The sequence below is a fragment of the Anguilla anguilla genome, chromosome 2 (genome assembly GCF_013347855.1).
Source record: "Anguilla anguilla isolate fAngAng1 chromosome 2, fAngAng1.pri, whole genome shotgun sequence".
NCBI classification, from domain to species: domain Eukaryota; kingdom Metazoa; phylum Chordata; class Actinopteri; order Anguilliformes; family Anguillidae; genus Anguilla; species Anguilla anguilla.
In genome coordinates, this window is record NC_049202.1 from 75704194 (window position 1) to 75717794 (window position 13601).

The following is a 13601-nucleotide window of genomic DNA, read 5'->3' on the forward strand; positions in this document are numbered from 1 at the left end:
TGTATGAAGTGAACCCCAATCTGCAGTTTATGAATGAGTTTATACAGAGTCTATCAGTGAGTGTCACTGAGTGGAAGTGTGTGCATGTGTGTGTGTCTAAATGATTATATGTGTGAGTGTGAGCATGTGTGCATGTGTGTGTGTCTGAAAGTGTGTGTGTGTGTGTGTGTGTGTGTGTATGTTGCAGCTTTCAAATGTGATAATCTCCACCCCCGAACCTACAGGGATGACCCAATGGCACTCTGGGTAAGAGGTGTACCCAACCACCTCCCCCCCTCACCCCACCCCCCTAACCCCCACCAAGGGCCTGGAACCTGGGGTTAATGAGCTCCCATCACTCACTCTGCTGTGCACAGACTTGGAAAGGGCTGTGAGAGAGAGGGAATGTGTGTGTGCGCGCACGTGCATGTGCTTGTGTATATGCGTGCATCCGTGTGTGTGTGTGTGCATGTGTGTCTGTGTTTGCATGCATGCATCTGTGTGTGTACGCGTGTGTGCGTGTGTGCGTGTGTGTCTGTATGTGTATGCATGCATGCGTGTGCGTTTGTGTGAGTGCATGCGTGTCTGTATGTTTGTGTGTTTCTGTGTTTGTGCGTGTGTGCAGCACATACCTGCACCTCATAAATGTCTCACCCCAGGTGACCCTGTCTGGCCTGGAGGGGTCGGGGGGTGGGGGGGAGGGGGGTGGAGGGGTGAGGTGTTGGTGGTTCACTAAAAGGCAAACTGATCCTGGTTTCCATTTAAAGGGGATTAACCCTCATCCATCATCCTCCCCTTTAAGAGCTGTCAGACCTGCAATCTACAGGCCCCATGCCTACAGACCTATAAACTACAGGCCCCAAACCTACAGACCTAAAAACTACAGGCCCCAAACCTACAGATCTATAAACTACAGGCCCCGAACCTACAGATCTATAAACTACAGGCCCCATGCCTACAGACCTATAAACTACAGGCCCCAAACCTACAGGCCTATAAACTACAGGCCCCATGCCTACAGACCTATAAACTACAGGCCCCAAACCTACAGACCTAAAAACTACAGGCCCCACACTTACAGGCCTATAAACTACAGGCTCCAAACCTACAGACCTATAAACTACAGGCCCCACACCTACAGACCTATAAACTACAGGCCCCAAACCTACAGACCTATAACCTGCAGGTCCCAAACCTACAGACCTATAAACTACAGGCCCCAAACCTACAGACCTAAAAACTACAGGCCCCACACCTACAGACCTATAAACTACAGGCCCCACACCTACAGACCTATAAACCACAGGCCTCAAACCTACAGACCTATAAACTACGGGCCCCAAACCTACAGACCTATAAACTACAGGCCCCAAACCTACAGACCAATAAACTACAGGCCCCAAGCCTACAGACCTATAAACTACAGGCCCCAAACCTACAGACCTATAAACTACAGGCCCCAAGCCTACAGACCTATAAACTACAGACCCCAAACCTATAGGCCTATAAACTACAGGCCCCAAACCTACAGATCTATAAACTACAGACCCCAAACCTATAGGCCTATAAACTACAGGGCCCAAACCTATAGGCCTATAAACTACAGGCCCCAAACCTACAGATCTACAAACTACAGGCCCCAAACCTACAGACCTAAAAACTACAGGCCCCAAATCTGCAGACCTACAAACTACAGGCTTCAAACCTACAGACCTATAAACTACAGGCTCCAAACCTACAGACCTATAAACTACAGGCCCCAAACCTACAGATCTATAAACTACAAGCCCCAAACCTACAGACCTACAAACTACAGACCCCAAACCTACAGACCTATAAACTACAGGCCCCAAACCTACAGACCTATATACTACAGGCCCCAAACCTACAGACATATAAACTACAGGCCCCAAACCTACAGACCTATAAATCACAGCTGTAAACAGTCGCACACACATGCAAACACACACACACATACATGTGTAAACGTGTGAACACACACACACACACACATTTATTTATTGCGCTGACACCCCCTTGTCTCGCCCCATTTCCAAACAGCTGTTCTCTCAAGCACAACAACCTGTGCAAATCACACACAGATGATGTTCAAGGCTGCCAGTTCTGCTCTCTAAAATCAGCACACCTGAGTAAGGCTGCCAAGTCTGCTCTCTAAAGTCATGGTGGTGCTGTGAGCTGTGAGCCGGACTGAGAGCTGTATGGTGGTGCTGTGAGCCGGACTGAGAGCTGTATGGTGGTGCTGTGAGCTGGACTGAGAGCTGTATGGTGGTGCTGTGAGCCGGACTGAGAGCTGTATGGTGGTGCTGTGAGCCGGACTGAGAGCTGTATGGTGGTGCTGTGAGCCAGACTGAGAGCTGTATGGTGGTGCTGTGAGCTGTGAGCCGGACTGAGAGCTGTATGGTGGTGCTGTGAGCCGGACTGAGAGCTGTATGGTGGTGCTGTGAGCTGGACTGAGAGCTGTATGGTGGTGCTGTGAGCCGGACTGAGAGCTGTATGGTGGTGCTGTGAGCTGGACTGAGAGCTGTATGATGGTGCTGTGAGCTGGACTGAGAGCTGTATGGTGGTGCTGTGAGCCGGACTGAGAGCTGTATGGTGGTGCTGTGAGCCGGACTGAGAGCTGTATGGTGGTGCTGTGAGCCAGACTGAGAGCTGTATGGTGGTGCTGTGAGCCGGACTGAGAGCTGTATGGTGGTGCTGTGAGCTGGACTGAGAGCTGTATGGTGGTGCTGTGAGCGTGCTCAGTGACGCTCAGAAGCCGCTGTTTAATTAGCAGCTACACGCTGTGCTCCGGCAGCCTGCCTGCAGCTGATAACTCTGGGGAGGGGGGAGGCGTGGGGGGGGGGGGGAGTCTTGTCCTGAGGAATGGACACCAGATTCTTCATTTAATTAAATATCTGGAAAGCAAATATTTTCCAACAAGTACTTTTAAAAAAGCATTAGTCATCACCAACAGCTGTCAGGAAATAATATTGGCCAATGTGGGTATTATTTTATTTTATGAGTTTATTATATTAAGGGAATTTCCGTTGTTATTTTCCTTAGCTCTGCTAAAGGGAAAATTCAGAACCAGAGTTTTCACCTGTACACTGTTTTCTTCCCTGTTTGGAAGGCCCAGTCATGCTGAAACTGCCTGTCTTCTGATGATACCATTGTGCGTGTGATCAACAGGAACTGCTGAACTGAAGCAGGAAATGCCCGCATAGCATCTGGAGTTTTTGAAGAAGGAAGTAAAGTCAAGAGCCCTCAGCTTGTGGGCCACGTGGGTTAAATCGTATCACAGGAAGTGGTGAAAAGGTGCTTAAAACCGCAAAGAAAAACTCAAAAAAGAGAAATAAGAGAGCAAAGTTTGCATATTCAGGTTTGTAATAATACTGGAACAAACAAACTCCTACAGGGTGCTGGGGTATGACCTACCAGCCTCAGAAAACACTGTCTGTCAGGGACGGGCTTCATCCACAGGCTCCCAGGATGCATCACTGCACAGGACCCGACGGCCAGAGCGAGCGGTTCTGTGGGGGTCATAATTGGAGTGATTATACACATCCTTTTAAATATTGCCAGTAGACTTTGATCACCTTCCTTTAGAATGTAGCCAACTACAGGAATTTTTTTTTTTTTTATCAGAAAATGATTTATTTCACCTTTAGTGCACAAGTTTGTAAGTCTGTGTTATGAACTGTCATTACTTTAAATATGAATTAGAGATGGCCACCTCAGAAAATGATTTCTTTAATTTCATATCATAATTTCAAACAGCAGCTTGAACCAAAACAGATGCTTAATCCTTCGTTCACATCGCAATAGACCCATTAAACGCAACCTGGTTTATGAAGCTACTACTCTTTAAAATTTTATCTTTTTCAAATATCAGATCCAGATATGCATCCCATAGCCTATTTTAAGCCCAGCATTAGACCTCTTCATGTTTTTGGTTGTGCAAATCATTTGATTCCTGAAAAACCTTGACAACGCAGCACGTGCCCTTTTGGCTGGTGTGTACCGGATATTAGAAGACTGACTGACCGGCCTAAAGCAGATATGGTCCTGAGAATGTTCCCAACTTGTTTGGCTTCACTGGTCCTGTGCGAGGAATTTACAGTCCATTGGGTTTCTTGCGTTGGTGGGGAGTACCAAGCCAAAATCCATTGGCCAGCATCGCGCTTCTGACCGGGTTTGCTCTTGTCGAGGCTGCGAGGGGCACGCAGTTAAAAGACGCACCACAATAAAGATGAATTAAATAGCCAGATTGATTCTCGCGTGTATTTCACGTCTCTTAAAATGCGCAGTTGTATAACTTCCAGAAATGTGAAATACTACCGTGCCTGGCGGGAGGTGGGGGGAGGGTGAAAAAAAATCTATTAGTAATAAAAAATGAAATAAAATAACATGGAAGGTGACAGGTTTGCACGTGGCGCCTGCATTTGTGCTTCAAGTATAGAGGTGATGTACAGTTAAATATCATATCTAATAATCATGTTTTTAAAAGAAATCATATTAGGGATGTAAAGTGGTGCGGTGCAAAATGTCAGATCCCTGTTAGTTTCACGCACTGCCTGATAGATGCGAAGCGACAGACCGATGGCGCTAGCTTTGAGATCGCGGGCGGTGGGGGGGCGGGGTAGGGTAGGGGATCCGTCGAGTGAGAACAAGGGAGGAGGCGGGTCGAATGGGAACCAGTTCAACCAATCAAATAGCACCGGAGGAGGGGACGTGGCTTTTCTGATGCCTATTCAGCCCGTCAGCGCCGCACAATTCTCACACCCCACGTGGGAGAGACAACAGGGGCCATATGACAAGCCTCTTCTGGCCAATCATTGAACAGCAAGGTGTTAATCCCAAATCGGATTGGATAAAGAGAATTTTCTAACGCACATTCAAATTACTTTTAACCCCCCTACCCCCGACTTGTATCACATTAAGCACGCAGTCAATGAGTCGTTTATTAAATATAAAAATGGAAAGTTTCATTAGACTACAGTTGTACCGTGTTCATAAAATCTGCGTCTGAAGCGCTGCATAAATTGCTCGTTGAATGGAAATAAATTCGTATGGAAATAAAAGCCTGCCAATATTTGAATTAATCATGTCGTGCGACGCTGGAAACTTTGGGTTGACAAAAAAAAAAAAAAATCACCAGTGCAGCCCGTGCGCGAAGCGATTGACCAGCGTCAGAGGTCGCCCAATACAAAGCTAAACGGCACGTGCTTATTTAAGAGTTAAGATATACAGTTATTAAAACGAATGTTAAAGTGGTGCATTAAGAATAACGGGCAAAATTCACGAACAAAAAAATTATTTAGCCTGTTATATTGCCAGAATAACCTGGCAGGCTATCGCCATAATGTACACTAACGTGTCATTTCACACTTTTAAGTGTTTAAATAAACAGCTGCGTGAAAATGCTCATTTAGATAACATTCCCGTGTTGGTGTCTTTGGATTTCGCTACAGATGTGCCCGGAACTGCCCGGCGGTAAAAGCCTGATTAAAATAGTTATTACAAATATCACCTTTCCGTTTTCGCGGTCCCTCCTGAGCCAGTGGGGCTGACAGACTGAACATGAGTCCTTCATTTTCTCAGAACGCTGGCTTGCATCTTCCAGCCCTTATCATGACCGCCACCTTGATGGACAAAAGGAACTCCAACACTGTCACCCAGCGGCAGCGCTGCGAAGTTCATTAGATGCGGAAGGGGGATGTTAGTTACCATCTCAGTATTTCAGAGAGCACAGAGAACCGCATTTTCTTCGGACAAAAAAGGGCAATTTTGTGTTGAAACGGCCAGTAGAAATGTGTTATAATAATTCTAAAAACTATAATAAATTTTACTACTTCTGGTAACTATGGTTGCTACAATGGCTACTGCAACTGCTAATAACAACAACAGGTATAATAACAACAACAACAATACTACTACTACTACTACTACTAATAATAATAATAATAATAATAATAATAATAATAATACTACTACTACTACTACTACTACTACTAATAATAATAATAATAAGTATTATTATTATTATTATTGTTATTATTATTATTATTATTATTATTATTATTATTATTATTATTATTATATTAAGTGAGTGGTCGCCCCTGCCCACGCACATCCGCTCTGGCTGGCAGTGCCCGGTCATTAAAAAATGACGAGCTTCAGTCATCGTGTGGACAAACAAGCAAATGAACCAACTACCAAATATGCAAAGAGAATAAAAGAAAAGACATGACACCCGGCTCAGGATGAACCATCACAGCAATGTGAAGACGAAGCACTTCATGGCAATTACCCAAAGAGACTAAAAGAAGCAGATGTTGACCATCATAAAGCCATCCAATGGCTCAGCAGCAGCTGGCTAAGAGCAGAAACAGACAGGTCTAAAATCACAGCCCGAGTCCAAAGCCTGGCTGCTAGATGATCTCATGCCAGAGTTATCAGAGATGGCTCTAACACACTGTGCAGAATGAGAATGAAACAGTGGACCATATTGTGTCTGGCTGCCCTGAACTTGGCAAAACAGAACATATCCACGGACACAATAACAGCTACATATACACCCTGGAAGGTGTGTCAAAACTATAATGTGGTACAATCACAAACCAGAAACGGTCACTGAAAATGAGAATGTTACTGTGCTGCTCTCTCTCTCTCTCTCTCTCTCTCTCTCTCTCTCAAATTCAAATTCAAATTCAAATTCAAATTCAAATTCAAATTCAAATTCAAATGGCTTTATTGGCATGAGGTAACACTGTACATATTGCCAAAGCAAGCGTTTAAACATTGAAAAGCTAAACATTCATTAGAAAACATACTACAGTAAATAGTAGAAAATACAGTGGATGGAAGTAGAACATAGATAGTCATAAAAAAAGGTGATTGTTCATATCAACACAAAACAAAACAAATAAACTGTCATAAAATATAACAGCAACAATGTGTGTCAGGTGACTGTCACTCACTGTCCCTCAGGTTATGACAGGCAGCAACACAGACTGCTGCTAACTCACAGCTCTTTGGGTCCTCCCCTAGTAGGACTGGTAGTTTTTCTTCATCTAATAAATTAATAAAACCTTTTGTTATTAATTCAAATTTTTAAAAATGTGCTTCTCTAAGATGTTTATACTTTTCACATTTGGTGAGGAAGTGTAGCTCTGTTTCAGGCTCACTGAGGGTGCAATGACAGCACAGCCTTTGCTCTGCCGGGAGCCAGGTTTTCCTGTGTCTCCCCTTTTCAATAGCAAGGCTGTGCTCACTCAGTCTGTACTTTGACAGGGTTCTTTTTAGTTGTTGATTAGTCACCATGCTCAAATAATGTGCTGTGGTGTATTGTCGATTTAGAGCCAGATAGCACTGCATTTTGCTCTGTGCTTTTGTTTGTGTTTGCCAATAGGTGATGTAGTTTTGTTTTAACTGTGTTGTAATTTGATTCAGTCTGATTGGTGATGTGTTCTGTTCCTGAGGTGTGTTAATAGAGCAGGTTTGTGGACTCAGCCTCAGGACCAGCTGGGTAAGGGGGTTCCTATTACTCCTCATCTCTCTCACAGCTCTGAGCCTGTGCTGCTCTCGGAGCTGTGAGAGAGAGCGGCACAGGCTCAGAGCTGTGAGAGAGAGAGCAGCACAGGCTCAGAGCCTGTGCTGCTCTCTGTCACACAGCTCTGAGCCTGTGCCGCTCTCTGTCACACACCTCTGAGACTGTGCTGCTCTCTCTCTCGCAGTTCTGAGCCTGTGCTGCTCTCTCTCTCTCTCTCAGCTCTGAGCCTGTGCTGCTCTCTCACACAGCTCTGAGCCTGTGCTGCTCTCTCTCTCTCTCTCTCAGCTCTGAGCCTGTGCTGCTCTCTCTCACACATAGCTCTGAGACTGTGCTGCTCTCTCTCACACACAGCTCTGAGCCTGTGCTGTCTGTGCAGGCCTAGTCTGTAGAGGGAGGGGAAGAGAGGGAGAGTTGTTTGTGATTGGGGATCAGTGGGAGGTGTTGGGGTGAGTGACAGGGGATCAGTGGGAGGTGCTGGGGTGAGTGACAGGGGATCAGTGGGAGGTGCTGGGGTAAGTGACAGGGGATTAGTGGGAAGTGCTGGGGTGAGTGACAGGGGATCAGTGGGAGGTGCTGGGGTGAGTGACAGGGGATCAGTGGGAGGTGCTGGGGTGAGTGACAGGGGATCAGTGGGAGGTGCTGGGGTGAGTGACAGGGGATTAGTGGGAGGTGCTGGGGCGAGTGACAGGGGATCAGTGGGAGGTGCTGGGGTAAGTGACAGGGGATTAGTGGGAAGTGCTGGGGTGAGTGACAGGGGATCAGTGGGAGGTGCTGGGGTGAGTGACAGGGGATCAGTGGGAGGTGCTGGGGTAAGTGACAGGGGATTGGTGGGAAGTGCTGGGGTGAGTGACAGGAGATCAGTGGGAGGTGCTGGGGCGAGTGACAGGGGATCAGTGGGAGGTGCTGGGGTGAGTGACAGGGGATCAGTGGGAGGTGCTGGGGTGAGTGACAGGGGATTAGTGGGAGGTGCTGGGGTGAGTGACAGGGGAACAGTGGAAGGTGCTGGGGTGAGTGACAGGAGATCAGTGGGAGGTGCTGGGATGAGTGACAGGGGATCAGTGGGAGGTGCTGGGGTGAGTGACAGGAGATCAGTGGGAGGTGCTCGGGTGAGTGACAGGGGATTAGTGGGAGGTGCTGGGGTGAGTGACAGGGGATCAGTGCGGGACTTGGGCAGCAGGACGGGGAACTGGATCCCTTCCTCTTTCAGATAAAAGGCATGAATTAGAGATGGGAACCCTTCACTAGCCCCACGGGCCTTCCACAGGGGTCTGAGCTGTCTCTTTGCAGTCTCTCATTACCCACAGACCCATAACCCCGCCCCTGAACCCACCTCCAGCCAGTCAGCAGGGCCCTTCTTAGACAGACAGGTTGAGCCCACAAAAATGGGTGGAGCTACGGCATGTTTCAGATGACTTCACTGATTCTATTCCAATCAAAGTTTTCCTGCAGTAAAGTGCAATGTTTTTTTTGGTTGGCTCAAAGCGAGTGATTGACAGCACATTATGGCTCTGCCCAATATGGGGGTCCATGCACCTCACTCTTTGGCTCCCATCCAACCAACAGGGCCAGGAGAAGCTCCAGCAATGCAGTCTCCTGTGCATGGCTTTCTGGGAGATGTAGTATTTATGGGCAGATGAGCTGGGACAGCAGAGGGAGTATTTTTTATTTCAGCTGCAGCACTTAATCCTGGAGAAATAGACCTGTCACTTACACTTTCCCTCTATCTCCCATATTCACTGCAAACAACCAGTATGGGTTAAGTTTAAGAGTTATAGATTATGAGCTATGCTAAAGGGATATTATTTATGAGTTTGATTAAGGGCTATTGATCATGAGTTATGATTAATGGCTATTGATTATGAGCTATGATTCAGGGTTTATTCAGTATGAACTATGACGATGATGATGATGATGATTATTATTATTATTATTATTATTATTATTATTATTACTATTATTAAGATATACAACCACTTCTCCATTTATGTGAAAAAAATCATTGAGTTCAAAATCATTGGACTGATTTTAGCACAAAAGCTTTAAGGTTTAGAAAAATGTTTAAAACCTAATTTAAGGCTTTAAATTAATTATTATTGATTTTTATTGTTTCACAAGGCAGTAATGTTCCGTTTGGTTCATATAATTTTAAAACTTCAGCTGATGCTCTTGACTTGGTTCTCACTTCTTAATTTGATTTGGATCCAGAATTTTTGAAGATTAAATTCAAAACCCCTTTCTGTTGAGAAATAAAAACCTCAAATGCAGCATTACACTGCCAGGCCAATGAATAACTATATAAGAATGCTTCTGATCAGCAGTTCTTGTTCTGTGGTAAGTGTGAGGATATCTACAGCCCTATTGGCATTTGAGCTCCCTCTGCTGACAGGTGTCTTGCTACTGCATTGGCAAGAAGGTCAAGGTATGTCAATCACTCTATTTAGACATAGTAACAGAATGCCGGTCACCACTAGAAGGTCACCCTAGAAAGGACAGAAATCCCGATCAGCACTGAGATTGACAGATTAAACTAAAATAAGACCGTTTGGGGTCGAGGAGAGGGCAATACTGATTTCTCGTTTTTTTCTAATTTTTCTCAATCTTAATTTCTGCAGTGAAATTTATTTATACAACAATTAGATGTCCCTAGTCTAACAAAACATGAAAATGGGTCATGTGGAGGACTTAACCAAATGTCCTGATAGGCTGTTGGCTGGGCTTGGGTGGGGCTTCTATCCTTTCTAGGATGGCCATTTAGTGACAGCAGGGAATGCCTGGCACTGACTTACCCATTTTACCCAGCTGAAAGTAACCCCCTTATAAAAGGAATCAATAAAACTCTTTCTTCCCTCGAGCTGTGGGATTTGTGTGAACAGTCTTTTTCTGAGGCTTTTTCTTAGTTACTAATATCCCCTCAAAAATGTGTGTGTGTTTGTGTGTGTGTGTGTGATAGAGAGAAAGAAAGAAACAGTGTGTATGTCTGTGAGAGGGAAAGGGAGAGAGTGAAAGTGTAAGTGTGAGAGAGAGTGAGAGATACACTACATGGACAAAAATATGTGGACACCCCTTCTAATCAGTGGATCTGGCTACTTCAGCCATACCCATTGCTAACAGGTGCATAAAATCAAGCATACAGCCATGCAATCATCATAGATACACATTGGCAGTAGAATTGGTTGTATTGAAGAGCTCATTGACTTTCAATGTGGCACTGTCATACGATGCCACCTTTCCAACAAATCAGTTCATCAATTTTCTGCCCTGCCTGAGCTGCCCCAGTCAACTGTTAGTCCTGTTATTGTGAATTGGAAACACATAGGAGCAACAACAGCTCAGCTGTGAAGCGGTAGGCCACACAAGCTCACAGAACAGGACCGCCGAGTGCAGAATCATATAGTGCATAAAAATAATCTGATCTTGGTTGCAACACAAGAACTGTTTGTCAGAAGCTTCATGAAATAGGTTTCCATGGCCGAGCAGCCACACACAAACTTAATGCGCAATGCCAAGTGTTGGCTGTTGCGGTATAAATCACACCGTCATTGGACTCTGGGGCAGTGGAAACACGTTCTCTGGAGTGATGAATCACGCTTCACTATCTGGCAGTCTGACGGATGAATCTGGGTTTGGCGAATGCCAGAATGCTACCTGCCCAAATGCATAGTGCCAACTGTTGGGAGGAGGAATAATGGTTGTTTTTCATGGTTTGGGCCCCTTAGTTCCAGTGAAGGGAAATCTTAATGCCACAGCATACAATGACTTTCTAGAGAATTGTGCTTTTCCAACTTTGAAGCAATAGTTTGGGGAAGGTCCTTTCTTGTTTCAACATGACTATGCCCCCATGCACAAAGTGAGGTCAAAAAAGAAATGGTTTGCCAAGTTTGGTGTGGAAGAACTTGACTGGCCTGCACAGAGCCCTGATCTCAACCCCACCGAACACCATTGAGATGAGTTGGAATGCTGACTGCAAGCCAGCAGCCTTATGGCCTAACATCAGCACCTGACCTCACTAGTGCTCTTGTGGCTAACTGGAAGTGAATCCCCGCAGCCATGTTTCAACGTCTAACGGACAGCCTTCCCAGAAGAGTGGTGGCTGTTACAACAGCAAAGGAGGGACCAACTCCATATTAATGCCTGTCATTTTGAAATGAAATGTTCAACAAGCACATATGGATGTGATGTTTGGGTTTCCACATACTTTTGGCCATGTAGTTTACATTGTATGTGTTTGTGAGTGAGTGAGAGACCATGTCTATGTGTGAGAGAGATTATGAGTGTTTGAGAGAGAGGGTATGTATATGTGAGAGAGCAAAAGAGCATGTTTATGTGTGTGTATGAGAAAGAGTATGTGTGTGAGAGACACTAACAAGTGAGAGCCAGAAAAAGTATGCACAACTGTGTGTCAGAGAGTGAGAGAGATTGTGTGCATATTTTCTGTCAAAGTATATGAGACTCGGGTAACAGTATTAATACCATTCTATAAGAGAGGGCACACAAAGATATATAAACATGCATACACACAGAAACATATGCACACACAGCATAATGTAAAGTGTGTTTGTGTAAAAAAATAGAGATAAAGCAAATGTGTGTTTGTGCGTGTCCATTTGTATGAGGAAGATACAGAGAAAGTGTGTTGGTGTGTGTGTGTGTGTGCGAGAGAGAGAGAGAGAGACAGAGAGAGATGGGGGGAATGTATGTTTATATGTGTGGGTCAGACAGAGAGAGCGTGTGTGTTTTTGTTTGTGTGTGTTCATATGAGTGAGAGTAACTATGGAAACCAGCAAGAAGCACCTGGAGCTCTTTCATTCATATTTATTGTTTGAGCCAAATCACCCTGGGGCAAGGATCTCTTCACATAGCAGCTGTGATGGTCTCTGGGTCCCTGTATGAACTCTCACACCCACAGTGTCCCTGTAAGAACTCTCACACTCAGGATGTCCCTGTAAGGACTCTCACACTCACAGTGTCCCTGTGAGGACTCTCACACTCACAGTGTCCCTGTAAGAACTCTCACACTCAGGATGTCCCTGTAAGGACTCTCACACTCAGGATGTCCCTGTAAGGACTCTCACACTCACAGTGTCCCTGTAAGAAATCTCACACTCAGGATGTCCCTGTAAGGACTCTCACACTCAGGATGTCCCTGTAAGGACTCTCACACTCAGGATGTCCCTGTAAGTACTCTCACACTCACAGTGTCCCTGTAAGAACTCTCACACTCAGGATGTCCCTGTAAGAACTCTCACACTCAGGATGTTCCTGTAATGACTTGTACACTCACAGTGTTTCTGTAAGGACTCTCACACTCAGGATGTTCCTGTAATGACTTGTACACTCACGGTGTCCCTGTGAGGACTCTCACACTCAGGATGTCCCTGTAAGGTCTCTCACACTCACAGTGTCCCTGTAAGAACTCTCACACTCAGGATGTGCTTGTAATGACTCTCACACTCACAGTGTCCCTGTAAGGACTCTCACACTCAGGATGTCCCTGTAAGGACTGTCACACACACAGTGTCCCTGTAAGGACTCTCACACTCACAGTGTCCCTGTAAGGACTCTTACACTCACACTCAGGATGTCCTTGTAAGGCTTTTACTGGTGCCATCACAAATGGAAAAAATGCACTTAATTAAAGGATCTTGTTCATAGATGGAAAACCTGTGAAATCCTCTTTACTTAAGTTAAGAAGACAACAAAGTGATAAAACATTAAGCATCAACCGGACACTGCTGGTGATAACACTGCAGATCAAAAGATGTCTTAGTTACGTGTGTGTGTGTGTGTGTATGTGTGTGTGTGTGAGTTCATGTGTGTCCAAGTGTGTATGTATGGACACAAACATAAACACACATGCATATACACAAACACACACACACACACACACACACACACACACACACATATATATATAATGCCCCCCTTTCTCTGTCCCTGTCTCTCTAATAAAGCTGGCCCACAGGGCCTGGAATCAGAGATGCAGTGTAACTCTATACAGCCCTCTATGAGGGAAAACAGATACCGGCTTTGGCCAGTCCCACTGTGAGAGTGGGTCAGCTCCAGTGTCTCA

General features: G+C 45.4%; 1 protein-coding gene and 1 long non-coding RNA gene across 3 annotated transcripts; one reads left to right on the forward strand and one right to left on the reverse strand.

Moving 5' to 3' along the window:
- The first annotated feature begins 234 nt into the window (after positions 1-234).
- Positions 235-2119, forward strand: LOC118220429 (repetitive proline-rich cell wall protein 2-like). Its single transcript, XM_035404288.1, has 2 exons — positions 235-246; positions 639-2119. The coding sequence occupies exons 1-2, from the start codon at positions 235-237 to the stop codon at positions 1971-1973; spliced, it is 1347 nt and encodes a 448-aa protein (XP_035260179.1). The 3' UTR covers positions 1974-2119.
- An 848-nt stretch (positions 2120-2967) lies between these two features.
- LOC118221579 lies at positions 2968-5594 on the reverse strand. Of its 2 annotated transcripts, XR_004764143.1 has the most exons (4): positions 5510-5593; positions 4024-4188; positions 3415-3509; positions 2969-3206 (listed from the first exon to the last, which is right to left on the reverse strand). It is a non-coding gene; the product is annotated as an uncharacterized LOC118221579 (long non-coding RNA). The 2 variants fall into 2 exon arrangements; XR_004764144.1 differs by lacking the exon at positions 4024-4188 and having other exon boundaries at positions 2968-3206; positions 5510-5594.
- Between the last annotated feature and the right edge of the window lie 8007 nt (positions 5595-13601).